A 20,414-nucleotide genomic window follows, 5' to 3' on the forward strand; every position below is an offset into this window, starting at 1 on the left:
GCCCCAAGACACGGCACTCCTAGGCCAGCACGCCCGGCTGGGCTGCTACCTCTGCTGGACCCAAGGGTGGAAGATGCAAGCAAGGGGTGCCCACGATCCCAATGTCACTAGTCAAGGCAGCGTTTGCCTGTGCCAGCAGTGACCTGTTACGGGTGGCTGCTGGGAGCTGTGCGGGGAGGTCTGCGACCAGCACCATGCAAACCTCTGCTGGACCTGTGTTCCTCCTGCGTTCAGGAGAGAGGGGAGCAGAACCTGGTCTGCTGCTGGGGAAGGACTGTGGTCAGGAGAGAATGGGGCAGAGCTCCAGCCCGGTGCCACCATGCCTAGTGGATATGGGTCCTGTTGTGCCTTCAGCTGTGCTGAGGGCAAACCTGATCTTAGACAGGGGACCTCGGGATACTGCAGGCTGTCAGTGCCGATGGGGAGACCGAGCCTGCTGCCCTGCCCAGCACCAAGCTGCAGCCAGGCAAGCTCACCGTGCCATGTGCTCCCTTCCCCACCCAATTTCTTTGTCTCGACCTGTATGAATGAGTTGCTGTATAAGGCACATGGGCCTGGAGCTTTGGCTGCTGTGAGATGCAAGGGTGTGAGGGAATTCTCTGGCTGCAAATGACCACAGCTCGGTGATATTTCCAGAAATCACCCTGGGGCAGCAGATGAAGAGCAGGAAGCCCGGCTCCCTCTAGAGGAATTAACTGTGCAGGAACCCCCCAGGATGTGCCTGCATGTGAGCCCTGCGGAGGGTTGCCAGCAGCCGCGGTCCAGGCTTGCACCGTGGGAGGGACGGACTTACTCTCTGGAACCTGGGCTACAGGTGCCAGAGGGAGCTGAGGGGAACATGGGGGGAGCTTGAAAGCCAGAGGCGGTTGGGAGTGTTTTAAACAGTTACGGAGTCTGCATATCCTCTGGAACAGCAAAACCAGCTCTTGTCATCTGAATGCATGGTAGCCATGTGTGAGATCAGGTTGTTTGACTTTGTACCACATGCAGCCCGTGTTAAGGCTGGTGCAGGTGAAGGCAGAAGATGGACCTCAGAGTCCTCAGGCTGGGTTCTGTTCCCCACATGACAGTGTCTGTTCTCTCCCCATAGTGTGTGCTGGGTTGTCCAGGCCCAAAAATGAATGCAGGAAGGGGCACAAGAGCAGTTCTGTTCTGGGTGTTCTTCCACTCCGTCTGTGCTCCTTTGGAGGTTTCTGGTCATTTATGTCAGTAGAAAGGAGAAGAGAAGAGGTGGTAAGTGACGAGATGGGAATACAGTTCATTGCCTCCTTGTGACATTGTGAAACACCTTGGAAGGACCACCCTGAGCATCGCAGGGGAGGGACAGGTCCAACAACAAATGCATCATCTTTGGGGCTGCCTGTTCTGCCAGTGGTCTCTGCAAGGTGTTAACAGATGAGAGAGACATAAATTGTCATCTTCAGTGAAATGCATTTTGCACGGTATTTGGATCATATTTAAGGATGTAGGAAAGCTCTCGGTAACAAACTTCCTCTAAATACTGGTATGTGACTTGTGCTGCCTCTGGAACTATGTGCATAATGACCTGGTGCAGGAGGCTCTTGACTTTTCCCTGTATATTCTGTGGAAGCACATTTGCTGTGTCCCCAGTACCTCTCCTTTGTACTCATTCAACCTCAGCGGTGTTCCTGGCAGCACCTGTTCCCCTCAGAAACAGCCCCATGAGTTTGATTTTTTCAGTCCTTGTGCTTGTCCTGTATTTTCAAGTGTTGGTGCAGATGTGAACTTTCTGCAGTATCTGCTGTTGGGGTGAGCTGTATGATGCAGTAGAAGAGCACCCAAGAAAGTCACTGTACCAATGGCTAACAAACGCATGCATCGCCTGCTACTGACTACTGCTATATTTTTCCCTTCACAGAGTGATCGTCTCCTCATTAAAGGAGGGAGAATAGTCAACGATGACCAGTCATTCTATGCTGACATTTATATGGAAGATGGTCTCATAAAGTAAGTATGAGACTTCCATAGCATATTATTTCCATCTCCCCTTAAATTAGCTTCAGGTTGGATGGTTATTGGTTTTTCATGGATATGGTCTGCACCCTGCCTGCCAGCTGGTGAAACTTCACCGCTCACTTTGATTAGAGGCTCAGCTCTCCACAGTGTGTATGGGCACATATATGATGCTTGGCATGTTTATATTGAATTGCAGCTGAGCTGGTGGCTTTGTGACATAGTGTCCGTTGTACAACAAAGCTGTATCTAACTGAACCAGGAGCAAGATTTGTCTTTTGACTCCTGCTTTGCCTTGTTTCAACAGTATTAGTATGAGTGACCCTATCCAAGATCCCATTCTTAGCACTACTGAGGACAGCACTGTGCTGCAGCCCATCTACCTACCTGAGATTTTCAGGAATTGCAGGCAAACCAACTTGTCTTCTATCTTGATTTATCAGGGAAGACTGAAGAAGGCTTGATGAAAATAGGATTTCTGAAAGAAGAGATTTGAAGGCTAAGTGCTACATACAGACAGATAAAGGGATTGAGGGGGCAGAGGATGAGTGAAGGGAGATTCAGGTGACCTGTCCTGCAGGAGAGCTGGTGTGTCCAGAGAGGAGGATGTCGATTGCCCTCCAGAGAACCATCAGTAAGGGTGCTTTAAGCTATGAGAAGATTATGCTGGAGCCTTTTAGGTTTGCTGTTTTCAGAAGAAGCTTTTTCAAGCTGCAACAGGGGAGGTTCAGGCTGGACATCAGGAAGAGGTTCTTCACCGAGAGGGTGGTCACGCACTGGAACAGGCTCCCCGGGGACGCAGTCACGGCACCAAGCCTGTCAGAGTTTAAGAAGTGTTTGGACTGTGCACTTAGTCATATGGTCTGAATTTTTGGGTAGACCTCTGTGGTGCCAGGAGTTGGACTTGGTGATCCTTACGGGTCCCTTCCAACTCGGGATATTCTCTGATTCTATGATTCTAAGTACTTGGGGTCTAGCTGCCTTCACTGCGGCGAGGCCCTGTTGTTAGCATCCTTCAGGGGTGGGAGGACAGCAGGCGAGTGGGAAGGTCCCGTGGAGGGAGGACTCCTGCCGTGCTCCTTGGGAGGAGCGTGAACGTGGTGCAGCCAGACTGGGCCGTCAGATTTTGGCACTGTAGCCCACTGCAGCACGTACCCAAGGGAGGGGGCTGTCCTTCACCCACGGGACTTTGTGGTGGGAGCAGCATTGCCAGACTCTGCCGAGCCCTGAGCTGGCCTAGCAGCTCTGGCATTATGCTAGGAAATCATCTTTCTCTGTAAGTAAGCCTCAGACTTGAGCCTTACTTAAGGTGGGCAGAAGAATGGGGGAGAGGAGAGATTAGGGGTACAGCTTACTGGACCCAGGGCTGGTGTGCACTGAAGAGGTCTGCATCATGCTCATCAGACCGTGCTTCAGGCCTCCCCAAGCCAGTGCCTGCCCTAGACAGCCAGTGTCTCCATAGACACCCCTGCAGCAAGTGGACAGATGGCAGCCTTCCCTGGACTGTGCAAATCTCAGTTTAGGTGGGCCGGACAATCCTGCGATTCTCTGCTCAGCGAGGTGGTTTCACCCCCAGTTCCTGGGAATCAGTGGGGCGTTTCTACCAGGCCGAGGGGGTGGCCTGGCTGCTCCCCGCCTGGCTTGTCGATTGATTGCGTTGTGGCTGGTTTTCCTTTGTGTGTGCCTCACCATCTTGATGTGGTCTCATCAGGCAGATTGGAGACAATCTGATTGTCCCTGGAGGGGTCAAAACCATAGAAGCCAATGGGAAGATGGTGATCCCTGGAGGAATTGATGTCCACACTCGCCTGCAGATGCCGTACAAGGGGATGACAGCAGTGGATGATTTCTTCCAAGGGACGAAAGCGGCCCTGGCTGGTGGAACTACAATGATCAGTGAGTGCAGAAGGCAGGTCTCGTGCACAACAGCACCCAGCAGGCTTGGGCTTTTGAGAGCAGTTAAAGTACTGCTACATTCAGTACTGTAACTCTACATGCGATCTGTTTGATGATGGTTTCCATATCTTCTGAAGATTTTTATATATTTTTAAAATGACGTTAGGAAGTCATGCAGGAGGGTACAGTCAAAGAGGGTTATGTTGAAGTTCCTCTTTAGGGCAGGGAGAATGGACAGATGACAACTGGCAGGGAGGATTTAGGGAAAAATTTGGAGGAAGGAGAAAGAAGCTCAACAGTTGGTGTCAAGTTGGTGTCATTCTCACCCTCTGGAAGAGGTAATTGGGAACATAAACACATCTGATACTTGTAAAAACAGGGGGGAGGGCTGAGAATGGGAGCCCCTCTTGGAGCTCAGAAACTTGCAGGCTAAGTGGCAGAGACCGGGCAGCCATCTCAGCGCTGATGATCTCGCAGAGACTCCCTCGAGGATGCTTGCTTTCCTTGCCAGGCCAGCCTGCATTTCTCCCTGCCTGGCTGGCACCTCTAATGGAAAAGCAATTGGAACAGAAAGTGCAGCCAACTGTGCACTCCAGCTTTTGCTACCAGTAACTTGTGGCGGTGCAGGTCTGGGTGGAGCAGAGCCCTGGTATCTTTTCATCTGGCTGAAGTAAAGAGAGTGGGCCCAGAAAATGAATTTTCCTGACCAATGGATGAAACATGCCTTTGGGTATTAAAATGTGAAATCTCTCAGAGCATCAGCTCTCTTTTGCTTGAGTGCTGGTTAGCAGTAAACGGTAGGGTGTGGCACAATAGAGCTTCTGAGCTCTCATGGAGGGGCTGAGGAATGAATGGGCAAATTTTTTTCACTTATCAAGAGTGCAGCCTTCAGGGGAGGCAGAGTGTACACATCAGGATAGCAGTGCAAACATGGTCCAGCTCTTGTTAACCCTCACCCATGTCTCCAGTCAAGCGCTTTTTTGCAGTGCGTTTTGGACATGCTCCTGTTCTGAGCTGGGGAAGGCATTTGCAATAAAACTTCAATCCAAATGAAACTCCTCAGTCTTAAGAATTTTTTGTTGTTCTTGCACTCTTGAAAAGTTGCCCAGTTATTTTTTTTTCCTGTATGCTTTTCATAGTCTTCTTTGCTTTAAAGATCCATGACAGTGTGCTCATCTTTTCTGTGATGTCTGGTTCAGACTAGAGAGTGAGGAGCAAGATGAATCTGTAGGACTGTTAGTGGTACTGAAGGTGCTGGGAAAGGAGATATGCACAGAACCCTCTGCACAGCTTCAGATCCTGTGTTCTGCAGTGCTCCAGCATCTGCAGCCACTGGTGCCCCTGAGAACCTCAAAAAGGAGTAACGGCATAACTTCTTTTCCCCAGCTAAATAAAAATAGGGCAGCGTGATGCGCAGATGACGCTGAGCAGAGGAACAGAGCGATGTCCTGGCATCGTGCACTGCTCAGAAATAAACAGTGCTAACGAAAAAGGAAAGGGGATTCTGAGATCCTTCCCTGGAGAGTGCCAAGGGTGTGCAGTGCTTGCAGATCCAGGCTTTACTGCTGTGCAGCAGCCACAGCTGTGTGTATTGCAGGGTTCCATGGGGTTCAGGAACAATTGTTGATCCTTCTAGTAAAGGACTGGTTTTTTTGCCCTCCCCACACCAGTTCACCTTCCCCCATGGACCAAAAAAATCATCTGTGTGAAGTGCACTGTGGTAGGGCATGAGGTGGTGTAATGGGCAGTAAAAGGTGCATTAGTGTTGCAGGGGGCAGGAGACCGTGTGTTAATGGGGTTGAAGTGAGGATGAGGACGGACAAGGCCCTGCAGCTTTCAGCTGATTTCTCAGCAGAAGCCTGTAAAAGCCCCTGATCCTTTGCCAGAGGCTGTTAAGTAAAGGCTGTGTGCATTTCCCATCCAATAAATGGATGGGAAGGAGGAGAGAGGAGACTAGGGAAGTCATGGAGGTGATGAGGACCTCTTAGGCGCTGTCCTGAAGCAGCCAGAGAGACAGGTCTGGGATGGTGGAGATGCCCTGCAGCATGCAGGGATGCAGTGGGGTGCACATCAGGGGCATGCAGCTGGAGAAGCCTTTGTTCACAGCTCCCATGTCCCCCTGCAGTGGACCACGTGGTGCCGGAGCCTGAGTCCAACCTGGTGGAGGCATTTGAGAAGTGGCGGGAGTGGGCAGATGGGAAGGCCTGCTGCGACTATGCACTGCATGTGGACATCCCTCGCTGGAGCGAACGTGTCCGTCAGGAGCTGCACACCATGGTCCAGGAGAAAGGTTTGCTGCCCTTTCCTCCTTGCTGCCGGCTGGGTGCAGGGGTCCTGGTGGAAGGGGCAGGTGGTGGATGTGCTGTCCTTGCTCCTCTGGCTGTTGAGCATCTGCTGGGATCCTGCGTGGCCCTGAGCAGGAGTCAGCATCCTGCAGATAAGCTGCCAGGGGCAGCCAACCAAAGCAGACACCCTCCTGCCTGCTCCCTGTTTCTGCCAGGGGTCACTCTGTCCAGGTCTGAATTCTTCTTGTGTGCTCGGGATGTGTCTGGGGAGGGAGAGCTGTTGGCTCCTTCCTCAGCATTCTCTTCTCTGCTCTTCCCCTAGGAGTCAACTCCTTCATGGTTTATATGGCCTACAAGGACTTGTACCAGATGTCAAACACTGAGGTAGGACCTCATTTATGGCTTTGGTTGTGTGTGATTGGAGTGCTGACTGTAAAGATGGCAGCAGTGCTGTGTAATCCTAGCTCTGCGGCCCAAGGCGAGATGCTGTCCACCCTGCTTTACAGGGGCTTGCAAGCTCCTCTCTGCTTATCCTTGCTGCCTTCAGAGGTGCGAGCCTTGCCAGTGCCCCCGCTGTGCAGCTGTGAGCCACCTTGCGCTGCATATCGGCCATGCTCCTGCTTTGAGGATGGCAGGCAGAGGGGTGTATGGGGTATTACAGGGAGCATCTGCTGGTGGCAGGTGGCGTCCTGAAGGAACTGCCTGGCACGACCATGGAGCCTGGTCTTTGTGTGGCTGACACCAGATCCTCCAGCCTGTGCTGACCCTGTCCCTGCTGCAGCTTTCTGCTGAAGGGCACAATGCAGGGAGCTTTAAGGTCATGCACAAGCCAGGATGATGTGCCTGTGTTGTAATCACTTTTTCTTGTTTCTGTTTCAGCTGTATGAGATATTCAGCTGCCTGGGAGAGCTGGGTGCCATAGCTCAAGTTCATGCTGAAAATGGAGATATAATTGCACAGGTAACTACTCTTCTGTTGTGCCGGGACTGAAAGTCTCTTCCAGGCTGATTTGATATGGCATATTTGCAACACAACACTAAAGCTGCATGGGCATCTTTTGCAAGGTTATCTCTTTGCAACTCAGCAGTGATATCAAAGTTTTTAGCAAAGTTTTCTGCTGTGAAGTATCTGGTGGGGACTGCAATAAAGAGGCTGCAAAACCTTTCAGCATAGTCTTTCAGGACATTGAATTGCACGTCAACATAGAAAAACTGGTTCGTGGTGTTTCTGTGTTTTGTTTCTGATGAGCAATATTAGGTAAAAATCCATTTCAAAGGAAAGGTAGATAACCCAAGGAGTCAGGAGGACATGTTTAGAAGCATATTATTCTTTTGTTACAGCAAGCATTATCATCTTCTTTTCTAAAGGTGATGAAAGCTCAAATTATTTTATGGCTTATTAGATACAGCCAAACTTTTCAACGTTTTTGTTCAATGAGACTGAAGGTCAGTGAAACTATTTGTCATTTAAAAGAAAAAAAATACACTGGCCAAAGTTTTCTTAAACAGGTAGTTTCTTGCAGAGTTAGAAAGACAAGCTGACAGATGAGTTGAAAGCAGATACCAGCCACTCTTTTTCTCCCTAAAATTAAATGAAACTTGGAATACACAGAACTTCTCCAGAAAATATCAGGATTTAAAAGGATCACCAGCTAATTGGGGAATTTGTTACTGCAGGGCTTTTGCAGCTTTGTCAGTGGAGTGAGTGAGGAAATGGTAACCTTGGGAAGAGAATTTTGGAATTGTATCGCCTTTTAATGATCATTTTCTCAACAGACTACTTGCATTTCAGAAGGAGAGGTATGGAGTGTCTGGAAGAGGGCCTGGAAATGCATTGGGTGCTGTTTGTGGAGCTGGGGAGTTCTGTACGCTTTTTCCTCAATGCTGTACTTGTTTTGTCACAGAGGTTTCAGCCAGTGTCCACATGCCTCTGAGTGCTCCTGGTCCCCAGCCTCCCTGTGGCTGCCTCCTGCCCTGCACTGTGGGGCCTCAGGATGTCAGTTGGTGTCAGCCTGAGGGCACAGCCATTGGGAGGGCTCTGCTTTTCTTGGGGTGCAGGTTCAGAGCCTGGTGACATCCCGCTGTCCTTTCCATGTTCTAGGAACAGGCCAGGATGTTGGAGATGGGAATAACCGGACCCGAGGGCCATGTGCTGAGCAGACCAGAGGAGGTAAGGTACAGGACGGTACCAGCCTCAGTGCACTGAAGAGCTTTCCTCACAAGCCGTAGCAGGGCATAGTGTAGCAGGGCCAAATGTGTGTGTGTGTATGTCCACTCCCCACTATATATATATGTTCATTAGTACAGGCAGTACTGTCTGGGTAATCACTGGTTTAGGAAAGAGCGAGGTGTGCTTTTGTGACAAACATATCTCAGTCTTGTTGGAGTTTCCTAGCAGAGACAAGGGCTTCCAAGTAATCCAGAGATGAAATAAATAAATAAATAAAAATAAAAACAAAACTGTATGGCTGTGGCAGCACCAGGGGGTGGTTTGGGGGCATTTGTTTTGTATTGGTGATTCCAGAGTGTAAGAGGCCTGCGAAGAATTGAATAGTGAGTTTTAGTCCCTCTGAAATGTCATCGTTCATGTCTCTGAGCACAGCCAGATTCCAGCTTCTTTCTGCCTAATCTCTGCTTTGGGTGTAACACGAGTTTTGAAAATCAGACAGACAAAGCCATTGGTGAAAGGCGTGGGAGGGGAAGAAAGGAGGAATATCCTGGTTACAAGTCATTGTCAAGACGCTAATTAGATCATTTCTAATTTTAGTTTATGAGGTATTTTTCTGTTTGGTCTATTAATCTGAGTTGAGTCTAATTTTAGATAAGTTTTCTTGAGGTAGCTCCCTGCCGAGAGCTGCTTTTAACTTTCCATAGCACACAAAAGAAGAAAACGATAGGAATTTGGTACAACAGCAAAGCTGAGTAGAGGAGAACAGGGATGGATTTGTATTTTAGGATCTGCTGAAGTAAAATCAATTGGCTTAAATAAATAGTATAAGAAGTTGACTGTATTATGGTTGGTAATGACAGATACAGCCTAGTGGAATGCAATGCTTACTGTCTTTGAAGTATGAGACAGTAAAGCATTTCCCTGTACAGAGAAAAGACTCAATATAAAATACAGTAGATCAGAGACCCTCTGTGTAAACTGACATTTATTTTTCTTTAGACCCGTTGCCACTAGCTGGCAAGCTAACCTGCAATTACGGGATGCTGTGGTTGTGCCAGCATTTGAGAACTGTCCTATTATCGTAAGGCAGCACTGCGGTTCTTCTCGTCCAAAGATGATAAAGCATTAAGTGTTTGATCTTGAAACACCATTAAAGCGTAAGGCAACTGGGAACAGTGCAAGACAGCTGTAGAGTAGATACAGTCTGTCCAGCCAAATCCAGATGTCGTTACCTTTGAAAAGAAACAGTGTACCTCTTCCAGAACACCCTTGACCTGGGAAAACGTTAGGTGGAATGCAAGTGACCTGCTACCCTCCAACAAAGCTTGCCAGTTGATGTTAGGGCATTGGGAGGGTGGCCTACAACTCCAAGGATCTGTTCTGGAGGGACCTGAGTGGGAGTTAAAGACATGCTCTACTACCAGGTGGTGCTGGTCATTTGGTAGTGCAGTGTGCTGCTGCTCCAAACTGTGACCCATTCTAAAGGGCATTCAGTGATTGCTCTGTTTGCTCCTGTCTTTCTGATAAAACCTGCTGAAGTCTGTAAGTGCACTGGTAAAAATCTTCTAAAAGGTCTTTAAGCAGAAGAGAAAAAGTCTTCACTGTGCTGATGGACAGTGCCATGGACAGGCCTGCAGAAGTACATGAGGAGCGCGTGTGTGCACGTCTGGTGCAGTGGCTCATTTAACCTGCTGCTGGGAGCACTGAGACTGCTTTAGCAGCTGCCGACGCACAGGCAGCAACTGCACAGTCCCTGCCTCCCCCGGGGCTTGGCTGATTGGTACGTTGTCTTTTTAAGGCTTCTGTTTTGAACTTTATCATGCTGAAGCTTGAAGCCAAGCTGCAGAGCAAATACTCAAAGAACGTCTGGAGCTGAGCTCTGGCTGAGCAAGGGCTGATGTAATAGTCCAAAGATATCCCTTGTGGTAGAAATGCAGCCTGCTCTAGCAGCAGGCCAGCGAAGCTCAACTGTCTGGGATGGCCAGCAGCTGGCTTATGGGACAGCCAGACCCTGATGGGAGCAGCCTGCCAAGGCACAGCCCGCAGCACCCCAGCCACCAGCAGGGCAGTGGTGTCCAGTTAAACTAAGTGCCGCAGCAGTGAGTGCTCCAAGGGGCAGACCTGTGTCAGCCTGCACAAGCCTGAGCTGTGCTGCCAGGCATGGGCGGCCGGCCCTGGGCTTCTCCGGCTGTTGGCAGATCTGGAACCAGGCAACGGAACAAATGGTGGGCGCAACTCCACGCTTCCCCTGCAGTTAGTCTGCAGTTGGGGAGCCGGGGTGAGAGTGCCCGGCAGCACGCCCCTCCTCGCCCGCCTGTGCTCCTCTGCAGCTGCGCTTTTCTCTCTTCCAGCTGGAAGCAGAAGCCGTCTTCCGGGCCATCACCATTGCCAGCCAGACCAACTGCCCTCTCTATGTGACGAAAGTGATGAGCAAAAGTGCTGCTGACCTCATCTCGCAAGCCAGAAAAAAGGGTGAGTAGCTGCTGGTGCTGCGCACAGCCTTGCTGTTGTTGCTGGGGTCCTGGGCGGCTGGGTTCGGTGTCTCTGCATCCTGGCTATTGGGCTCAGACCTGCACCTATGCCTCAAGCAGCCCAGAGCTTCCCCTTCTGCTGGGGAAGTTCAGGGGCTTACCCTAACTTGTGAAGGGCCATGGGGATGCTGCACCAGGCCACCTGGAGCCACCTTCCGTGGCCATGTCATGCAACGTCACGGTGTGGGCAAGGGTTAGGACAGACCCAAGATGTTTGTGAAGGTCTCTGTGGGGACATTCACCCCATCCACATGCACACAGTCGGAGCTGCTGGGTACAGCCCCAGCCTCGTTGGCAGCACTGGCCCTGCAGCAGTGCTGGAGTGCAGGGACTCAGGCGGGCATGTCCCACCTGGATTCAGCGAACTGTGCCCCTACTCACAGCAAGGGCTGGCAGCAGCTGTCCTCTGCCAGGCTCAGGGGCCTTGCTTCTGCTAGCCCAGACAGGGCCTCCCAGCATGAAGGCAGCCATTGGCAGGGGGGCACATTGCCAGTGTCCTTGATGGGTATGGATTTATTTTGGAGAATGCGGCTCTGAGGCCTTGTCTTCCAACACCACATGCCCTCTAGGCTTGTACCATCATCAGGCTCTGTACCCATAGCCAGAGGGCTGGGATGGTGCTCATGTCAGCAGCAATGGCATGTAGGGTGGGCTTCTGATGCACCATGGGCCTAGTGGTCCCTCGCATCTGACCCAGTGCCTGAATTCACAACAGGCAGTGGGGATCAGACTGCCGTGGGTCCCCAACACTGTGTCCTCTCTGCCCCCTTTTCCAGGCAATGTGGTGTTTGGTGAGCCCATCACAGCCAGTCTGGGGATTGATGGGACACACTACTGGAGCAAGAACTGGGCCAAGGCTGCAGCGTTCGTGGTCTCTCCCCCGCTGAGCCCAGACCCCACAACCCCTGACTACATCAACTCCCTCCTGGCCAGGTGAGCTACAGAGGCTGGGCTGGCTGTGCCTGAGCTGGCGGCTCCACCAGTGACACTGAACGGAAGGCAGTGTGCCTTGGCCTCAAATCGCCCAGGAAGAGGCCATGGAGTATTTGGGTAGTCTAGACGTTTGTCCACCCTGAACCACTTCACCCTAGGTATTTAATGAGCTGCCTGATGAAATGGCTGTACCTTGGAGCCATGGTGGCTTATCCCTGAGCACTGGGGGACAGAGGAGGCACCACAGGCTTAATATCAGTAATGGGGAAAAAAAAAACAAAACGAAACAGCAGTCATGAACTGCTTTAAACACCCTGAAGAAGGCAAAGAAATGAGGTCCAGGTAACAGGTGTCAACAACAGCATTGACCAAGCTGGAGCAGCCAGCGTGAGAACAGCGTAAGGAGCTGCCTGGGCTGCAGCTGTGCAAGAGAAAGTCTGGGGGGTACAGGTGGCACAGGCTGATGGGGACCCACTGCGCTGAATACAAAGCTGATTTTTTTTCCACACCTGTACAGATAAGCAGTAAGTACAGCCTGCAAGGTGCACGAGCACAAGGTCTTTAAGGGCAGCTCATGTGCATCTGACTGGGATGGTAGATGTTTGTTTTTTTTTTTGTTTTTTTTTTTTACCTCAAAGGTGGGGGGTGGGGAAGGGATCTGTTGAAAATAGAGAGCAAACAATAGAAGCACTTCAGCAATTTGCTGTGACCTTTTTCTCAGAGCTATCCTCCATCCTCTCACTGGAAAGGCACGCACTGCAGCCAGGGATGTAGATCTCATTGCTGGCAGTACCCATGCGCCACATGTGAGCTGTGAGCCCGGCTCGCCTGTGTTTGCTGGCTGAGTGGTGCATGTGGCGCTGGTCTGTGTTAGGTGGGGATGGCTGACACTGAGGGGGCTGTAAATGGAAATGACCTTTGAGGTAACGCTGGAAACATCTGTGATGAGATGAGCAAGGGATGTTGGGTCAGGAATAGGTGTCAGAGCAGAAGAGCATGCTAGCATAGGCCAGGTTTGTGTGCCACAGTGTGGGGGCATTGCTAGGTGTGTGTGTGTGGAGATGCTGTGGCTGGCAGAAGTGCCCATGCATTTGGGATCTGGATGTCCAGCTCACCCTGGATTTTGTTGTGGTCAGTAGGTGGTCATGTGTTTCTACTTGGTCTGGATGTATGAAATAGGTGCAGGTCTCAGGGACTGGCAGCGAAAAGTGAGCCCAGCTCCTGAATTGCCTTGTTAGTGCTTTCCTTCCACTTCAATAACAATTTTACCCCAGTCCTCAAAGGAGAGGCAGGAGCACCTCTGAGTCCCTGCAGCCCACATAGGTCTGTCCCACGCTGTCCCAGTGCCTTTCCCAAGCTGTTTCCTTTGAGACTGCAGTAGAAAAAGCAGCTGCAGGAGCTCCAGCTGGGCAGGGAGGCTTGTTTTCTTCCACCAGCACAAAGCTGGTGGAGATTAGGAAGCATGGTGTGTTGTCAGTCCATGCAGTCAGTCAGACATATGGCAGAAATTATCAGAAGAAGATGGAGATTACCGGTGGATTAGGACTGATTTGTGGCTCTGTACAGAGCCACTGTGTCAGTACCCTCCTGGATTCAAGTCCAGGAGCCTGGCGCTCATGGCCTGTCCTTGCGTGGCTGCTCCAGGAGCTGGCCTGGGACCTGCTTCCTTTCTCCTGGCAGCGATGGCTTCCAGCAGCCATGTGTCCCCAGCTCCCTGCAGCAGCTGGGTGACTTCCAGCTCCTCGCCCTGCCCTGCCTGGCAGCGGCTGGCTCTGCCTGTTCCTGCCCTCTGCTGTCACTGGACAGCTCAGGATGGATGGATTCCATCCTGCTGGAGGCCCTTCCCAGGCAGAGGTTGTCTGGGTAGCAGCACTGGGCAGTGCCTGCAGTGTGGCTTTACTGAGAGTCCCAAGAGCCGTTTCTGGGAGTCCTGGCTCTGCTAACCCTGCCATCAGATTCCTGTCTGGCTGCAGGGGCATTTGCTTTTGTGACAGTGGTGTGGTGGGCATGCCACAGTGTGGGCCAGCCTGCTTACCTAATCACACCTTTTTGGTTGGTGCTGCTGGCTGCTGCTCCTTCTGTAGCTCACATGGTGCTGAGGGCTGCTGTCGTTGAGCTCCTGCTGGACGAAACATCGCAGGCCAGAGCCCAGAAACCTGGCTGGGGTGGACTCCTTGGCTGCGTCGGCAGGCAAAGAGTGAGCGGCAGCAGCATGCAGGCTCAGCTCCGTGCACTCACGCTCCTGCAGCTGCTCTGCCAGATGCAGCGGTGCCCCTGGGCAGGGTCAGGATGAGGTCCTTCCTGAGGGAGCTGGAGCTGCTAGGATGCAACAAAAGGGCCGGTTGTGGTGACACTCCTTGGCTGGAGAGAGGCTCCTTCCTGCCTGCATGGCACAAGGGCTGCTCTCCCAAGCAGACCCAACAAACTGCCAGAAGTAGTTTTTCTAACTCACGCTGGGATGTTTTATCCCTCTGTTTTGGTGTGAATGACAGTCTGGTATGGAAGGGCATCTTTTGGCTTGGCACAGAGGCCCCCCCCTTGTTTCCCATGACATTTCCCTCCACTGGGCTGTGTGTTTGTGGGCAGGATGCTGCCCATGTCCCAGACAGGCAGCATGGTGTAGCCAAGCTCTCTTGCCCCTGTAGCCCAGGGGACTCGGCCACTGCAGGGCTGAGTTGGTGGAGGTCTCCAGGCTGAAGGGTCACAGGAACGGGGGTGCAGAGTAACAGAGAGCTGAGCTGGGGGCTGCCTTTGCACTGAAGAAATCCTTGTCCCTCATGTCTGTGATATTGTCTGAACACAAAATGGCTCAGGATGCTTTTGTTACCACCACCCCAGTGGTGACCTGCAGGTTTCGGGAAGTGCTCACTGTACCTTCAGCACTGCACAGAAAGCAGTTGGAAAAGACAACTTCACGGCAATCCCAGAGGGGACCAACGGCATAGAAGAACGGATGTCTGTCATCTGGGACAAGGCGGTGGTAAGAGCCACACCTGGGGAGGAGTGGGCAGGCTCATCAGGCACCTCAGACCCCCTGTGTCTTTGTCCCAGCAGAGCTGGGCACCCAGTGGCATGTCTCCTGTCCCTAAGTCGAAATAAGCCTGACCAGGAGAGGCATCTGCCGCAAGCTCAGGGTGAATGACCAGGGTCTGTGAACATACCTCTAGCTTTTGGTCTGTCTGATACCAGACCTGGGCTCTTCCTCTTCCCTTCCCCAAATGAGTGCTTTGTTCTCTTTGTGTCTGAGCAGGCCACAGGAAAGATGGATGAAAACCAGTTCGTGGCCGTGACGAGCACTAATGCTGCAAAAATCTTCAACCTGTACCCACGGAAAGGGAGAATAGCTGTGGGCTCAGACAGTGACCTGGTCATTTGGGATCCTGATGCAGTGAAGATCGTCACGGCAAAAACCCACCAGTCTGTAAGCTCTCTGCTTGTGGGTGGGGGTGCTGAGGGGGCAATGTGGGCAGTGCTGTGTGCAGGTGATCTCACTGCTGGGAGCTCAGCGCTGCCCTGCTGGTAGATTCAGGGACTGAGTCACAGCTATGGGTGATGCAGCTGTGACAGCATGGTGGGATGCCTGTGAGCCCTGGGCTCTGCTCGCAGGGCCTTTCTCACCCAGCTGCCTTGCTTTTCCCCTGCGCCTGGCACATGCAGTTGTAAAGATGCCTTTCTCCTGATCTGGGTTCCTCTTCTGGGTCCAAATTTTTCCTGGCTTTGCCGGCATGCTTTGTTCACTGACCTGGGTCCTGCCCTCTGTTGCTGCAGTCCTTGCTTGCAGCGAGCTTCGAACCTGTAGGTCCTGGTTCACAGTGGGAGCTGTGGTGGATCCTTGGTGTGGTGGACCTAGTGAAGGACAGGAGGCCTGTGGCTCAGGGAAGGCTGTTACAGGTGTCTTCTCCCTGCCCGGGTGACTTCAGCAGTGGTGTGTGGGGACTAAGCAGCCCTCAGGGCAGGCAGTGCTCACGTCCCTCCTGACCATCATCTCTGGTTGCTGCAGGCAGCTGAATACAACATCTTTGAAGGGATGGAGCTGCGTGGGGCCCCGCTGGTTGTCATATGCCAGGGGAAGATCATGCTGGAGGATGGCAACCTGCACGTGACCCAGGGGACTGGACGTTTCCTGCCCAGCAGCCCTTTCCCTGACTATGTTTACAAGCGCATCAAGGCCAGGAGGAAGGTGAGGAGATGGGGCTGTCAGCAGACAGAGCTGTGACGCTGTTAACCCGAATTGCCCTTTTCCCTGACAGCTAATTGTTTTCCTACTGTACCCTGGAAACAGTGCTGCAAACCAGTGTATGTCAAACATACAGTTGGGATAGCTAAGGCTTGTTGCTGGTAGTGTTCCCCCACCGGAGGCAGGACTCTTGGCTGGGTCAGCAGTGGGTGATGCCTGCCCAGCAGCTCCCTGACTGCTTTCCTGCTGCAGCAGGAGTCTGAAGGGAAGTGCTGAGTGAAAAAGAAGAAGACTGGACAAAATGGCCTTCTTCCCCAGTCACATGGCATAAACCTGTGCCAAGGGGCTGCCTGTCACCCAGAGCCTCTGCATGCTTTTGGAGGCTGTTGTGCGGAGGTGAGCGGTGGGGTTGGGCCACCTCCATGCTGCATGGAGGTCTTGGGCATGCAGGACAGAGGGGCATGGGGCTGGTAGTGTGAGTGGCCTCTTCAGTGGTACCAGGGAGCCAGGGCTCTGTGCAGCAAGACATTGGTGGTGTCAGCAGGCTCACGGGACACTCACAGGGAGCACAGCAGCCTCACTGTCTCACTTCTCTCCTGTAACAGATGGCAGAGATGCATGCTGTGCCCCGAGGCATGTATGATGGACCTGTGTTTGATCTGACCGCCACCCCCAAGGGGGGCACCCCTGCAGGGTCAACCAGGGGGTCCCCCACGCGACAGACACCCCCCATCAGGAACCTCCATCAGTCGGGGTTCAGTCTGTCAGGTGAGCACTGCAGAGGCTGGGCTGGCAGAATGCCGTGCCCCTGGAGTGGGTGGGGGCTGAAGGAGGGGGCAGACTGCAGCTATGGCAGTGTCAGCGCAGCACCAGACCCTGCTCTTGCCACATGGGTCTGCTCTTGGAGGAGTGTCCGCAGAGACGTTCAGGCCACTGCTCTCAGGGTCCTGCCAGAGTTGGAGGCAGAGCAGGTTGCTGCAGGCTGCCAGGAGCCCTTCAGGAAGACCCCAGCCTTACTGGTGGCTGAGTCCTGTGAAGAAAATCCTTTCAACTTCACTTTCCCTCTTCTCTTTGTTCTTTCTTGCCCTCTTCCAGGTACCCAGATTGATGAAGGTGTTCGCTCTGCCAGCAAGCGCATTGTTGCGCCCCCGGGAGGCCGCTCCAATATAACCTCCCTGAGCTAAACCTCCACGCCGAGAAGGAAGTAATCCCTGTACAAGCAAAGGAAGAAAAATGGTACATTGGTGTTTAAGAAGGAAAAGCAAATAAACCTGTTCTGAAGAATCAAGAAGCCTCAAGCCTTATGTTTCACAAATGCTACTTGCTACCTAGCTTTAAAGATGTTGCTTCATTTTGTTTTATGCATAGCCTTAAAATTCTGTTATTGTTGTTGTGGGTTGGGATGGGTTGTGTTTTTCCTCTTCCCTTTTGTATGCATGCCGCTCAGACAGGTTGCTCGGCTCAGAGTCCGTTGTTTGTGTTGAACACTTGTGGGATGCCACTGTGTGCGAAGGTGGGGAGGACCGTCATGGGCACTGGCTGGGCAGGGTCAGGGGTCTTTGTCGTGTTCACCCAGCTCTTGTCGGTGTTTCACCATGAGGCCCACGGGGAAGCCCGAATCTCTCTGTAACAGCTGTCACAGTGCCTCATGTAAGGTATTTAATGACTTTGTACACTTTATTAAAAAAAAAAAAAAGAAAAAAACAACTGTTCCTTCAAACAATTTGTCTTTCTGGCTGGCTTTTTTCATCTCCAGGCTGCGTCTTCTTGCCTGGCCCTTGGGAGAGCAGGGGCGGGGGAAGCTGTGTCCCGTGGGTGGGTGCAGGGCTCCTGGAGCAGCTTTGGGCTGTTTGAGCTGAGGGAGCTGCATGGCCAGAGGGAATCCCTGTAGGTATAGGTGTTGGGGACTGGTGTAGGTGTTGGGACCATGTGGCTTCTTGGGCAAAAGCAAAGGTATCAGCAAAACAGCTTGGTGCAAGCGCTGGTGAAGGTCTATTCAGTTTGTCCACGTAGTCTCTGGCTGCAGCCTGACCTGGCCATTGTGGGCTGTGCCTGTCACTTGTGCAGTGACATGGACCAGCTCTGCACATCACTGTGTTCAGGTCTTCCCAGCTGCGGCTGGTCTGGAGGCTGTTGGCACCTGTGAGTTAAATGCTTCCCTTCTATGAAGTGGTGTTTGTCAAACCAAGGGTCACAACCTTCTAAAGCTTGCAAGGCATTCAAAAAAACTTGGTTGTTTTTTAAATATTACAAAAAATAAGTGTCAATTTAGGCAGTGCTAAATAAATATGCTTTTTTTTGGGTCAAGTATTTGACCCTGAAATATTTATTTTTACGTGCCTGCAACTCAGACAGGACAAGTTATCTGTGCAGCAGTCCTTAACGGGCCATGCTAGAATAGTTGAGCTGGGGTGGGGAAGACTGTTCATACTTGGAAGTTTTGTGAACCTCTGCTATCAAATAATTTAAGATTTTTCCCTGTTGCCTGGTATTTCTGTGGGGAATTCTATGGGGAATTTTTAAAGATGCAATGTTCTCACTTAACTGTTTGAGGAGGTTTGGTTGTTGGGTTGTTTTTTTGTTTGTTTTTGGTCAGAGAGTACACCAGTATTGATGCAGCAATAGCTGTTTGCCCTATCCAGCAGCAGTTTCCTTGTCTGGGTCTGCGGTGTATGAGCCTCTCTGCTGCGGCACCAGGGTGAGGTGACTGTAGCTGTATGCTATGAGGTGACAGGTAGAGCTGTTGCCACATCCAGACTTGACCGAGCCCTCCCAGACTCTATTTAGGACTGGGCAAAGAACCAACTTACTGGTGAACTAATTCTGCTTGTTTTGCAGCTCCACGGACAGAAAAGGGTAATTTTTCCCATTTGTTTGTTTCCATGCTAGCAGCATACAGTGACACTGCTGCACCCCCAGCCCTGTCCACATGCTGTGCTGCAGCAATGCCAAGAGCCTGACCCCAGCAAATAAAACCAACGGGCACAGCGTGTGGGTGAAGGTAATGACACCTCAGTGAATTGGTGCAATCGCCCAGGAGACTCTGGCCAGCTGCGCACAGGAAACAGGCACACTGCAGAGAGTGCTGCAGCCCTTGGTCCCTGCAGCTTTCACCCAGAAGTGGCTGCACCTTGCCAGTGCACCCTCATGTGACAGCAGCAAACTGCTACAGTCCCCTAAACCTGTGGGGCTGCTTGTCTTTACTGTGCACATCGCCATGGCACAATGCCAGGAGAAGGATGCTCAGTGCAGGCCAGAGCAGGCCCCTTCAAGTCCAGGGAGCTGCTGGCATTGCTGTACTGGCATCCCCCCGATTCCTGCCTGTTAAAAAAGATGTTAGAGCCTACAGCTGCAGCTGATGCCACTCAAGTCTATGTTACAAATTACTGCAAGAGAGGCCAGGTGGGTGAGAGGAGCAGAGAAGCTGTCCTGCAGGGGACGGAACTGGCAGGGTGGCAGTATGGAGGCTGACCCTGGAGCTGCCTTAGCACAGAGGAACCAGAGCAGGGTCCCCAGCACATTGCACCACACACCAGACTGCCCAGGGAGCCCATTCCCCCTGGCAGCCTGGATGGGATCGCACACAGCCCTGCTGCAGCCATGCTGGGCTGCCCCAGAGATCTGCATCCCCCCAGGGCTATTCCTGGCTGGGAGGGCAGGCCTGATGTGACCCACAGAGGGCTCATGGTCTGGTCTGCGTAGGGAATGTGTGGCTGCTGCACGCTCAAGAGGAACGGAGACGCTCCTCTCCCAGCAGTCACTGGGATGATGGCTTGCTTGTGCACATGCTTAAACCACACATTTCCCAAGGCGACCCAGCCAGCCATCATCTGATCAATGAAAGATGGCTTATTCACATATCAGTCTATCCGAAGCATTTGTGAAGACCACTGGAAGGTCCACTGAACACAATCTGATTTTTCTTCTATGTTGGAACAGGGCAAAATCCACAGCTCGAGAGGCAGAGGGAGTCTTCATCCGGGAGAAAAGATTTAAACTGAGAGTCCAGTGAAGTCCTAGACAGCACTAGGCAGGAGGAACATCCACTCTGCCTTGCAATGCAAGTGACCTCAGACGTAACATTGGCTTTTGATTATCTGGGAAGGAACCTTTCATTTGCTGTTGTTTTTATTCAGTTAATCAGATTTAGCCAGAGAGAGAAAGACAGGAAGGCACAGGGGATACAAGAACACCTCTGGGCAAATGGGAGGCACACAGTTCATCATGCATTCATTATATTGCTGAGATTAGGGAGAATATTGAATAACAAGGTGAAAAGTTGGGTCTGCCAAAGCATTTAAATAATAGCATAATTCCCCGCATTACCATAATAGAGATGCTTTGGCCAATCACAGTCTTGGCAAAGGCTGCACCAAGGGCACAGCTTTTACTGCAAAGAATAGCTGCTTAAATCAAGTATAAAATCAACTGTAGAGAGATAAAAACTAC

General features: G+C 51.8%; 1 protein-coding gene across 4 annotated transcripts in view; it reads left to right on the forward strand.

The window, feature by feature from the left end:
- Positions 1–17,688, forward strand: part of DPYSL3 (dihydropyrimidinase like 3) — a 57,115-nt gene extending 39,427 nt beyond the window's left edge. For all 4 annotated transcript variants that reach the window (XM_035560554.2, XM_050713528.1, XM_035560552.2 and 1 more), the window contains exons 2-14: positions 1,880–1,968; positions 3,686–3,870; positions 5,996–6,160; positions 6,478–6,539; positions 7,035–7,115; positions 8,256–8,324; positions 10,676–10,796; positions 11,632–11,788; positions 14,627–14,768; positions 15,039–15,209; positions 15,789–15,968; positions 16,571–16,733; positions 17,061–17,688. In XM_035560554.2, the coding sequence (XP_035416447.1) occupies positions 1,949–1,968; positions 3,686–3,870; positions 5,996–6,160; positions 6,478–6,539; positions 7,035–7,115; positions 8,256–8,324; positions 10,676–10,796; positions 11,632–11,788; positions 14,627–14,768; positions 15,039–15,209; positions 15,789–15,968; positions 16,571–16,733; positions 17,061–17,149 (1,605 nt within the window). In that variant the 5' untranslated portion in view covers positions 1,880–1,948 and the 3' untranslated portion in view covers positions 17,150–17,688. The remainder of the gene's footprint in view (positions 1–1,879; positions 1,969–3,685; positions 3,871–5,995; positions 6,161–6,477; positions 6,540–7,034; positions 7,116–8,255; positions 8,325–10,675; positions 10,797–11,631; positions 11,789–14,626; positions 14,769–15,038; positions 15,210–15,788; positions 15,969–16,570; positions 16,734–17,060) is intronic.
- Positions 17,689–20,414: the final 2,726 nt, after the last annotated feature.

Source organism: Cygnus atratus, chromosome 14 (assembly GCF_013377495.2).
Source record: "Cygnus atratus isolate AKBS03 ecotype Queensland, Australia chromosome 14, CAtr_DNAZoo_HiC_assembly, whole genome shotgun sequence".
Taxonomy (NCBI): domain Eukaryota; kingdom Metazoa; phylum Chordata; class Aves; order Anseriformes; family Anatidae; genus Cygnus; species Cygnus atratus.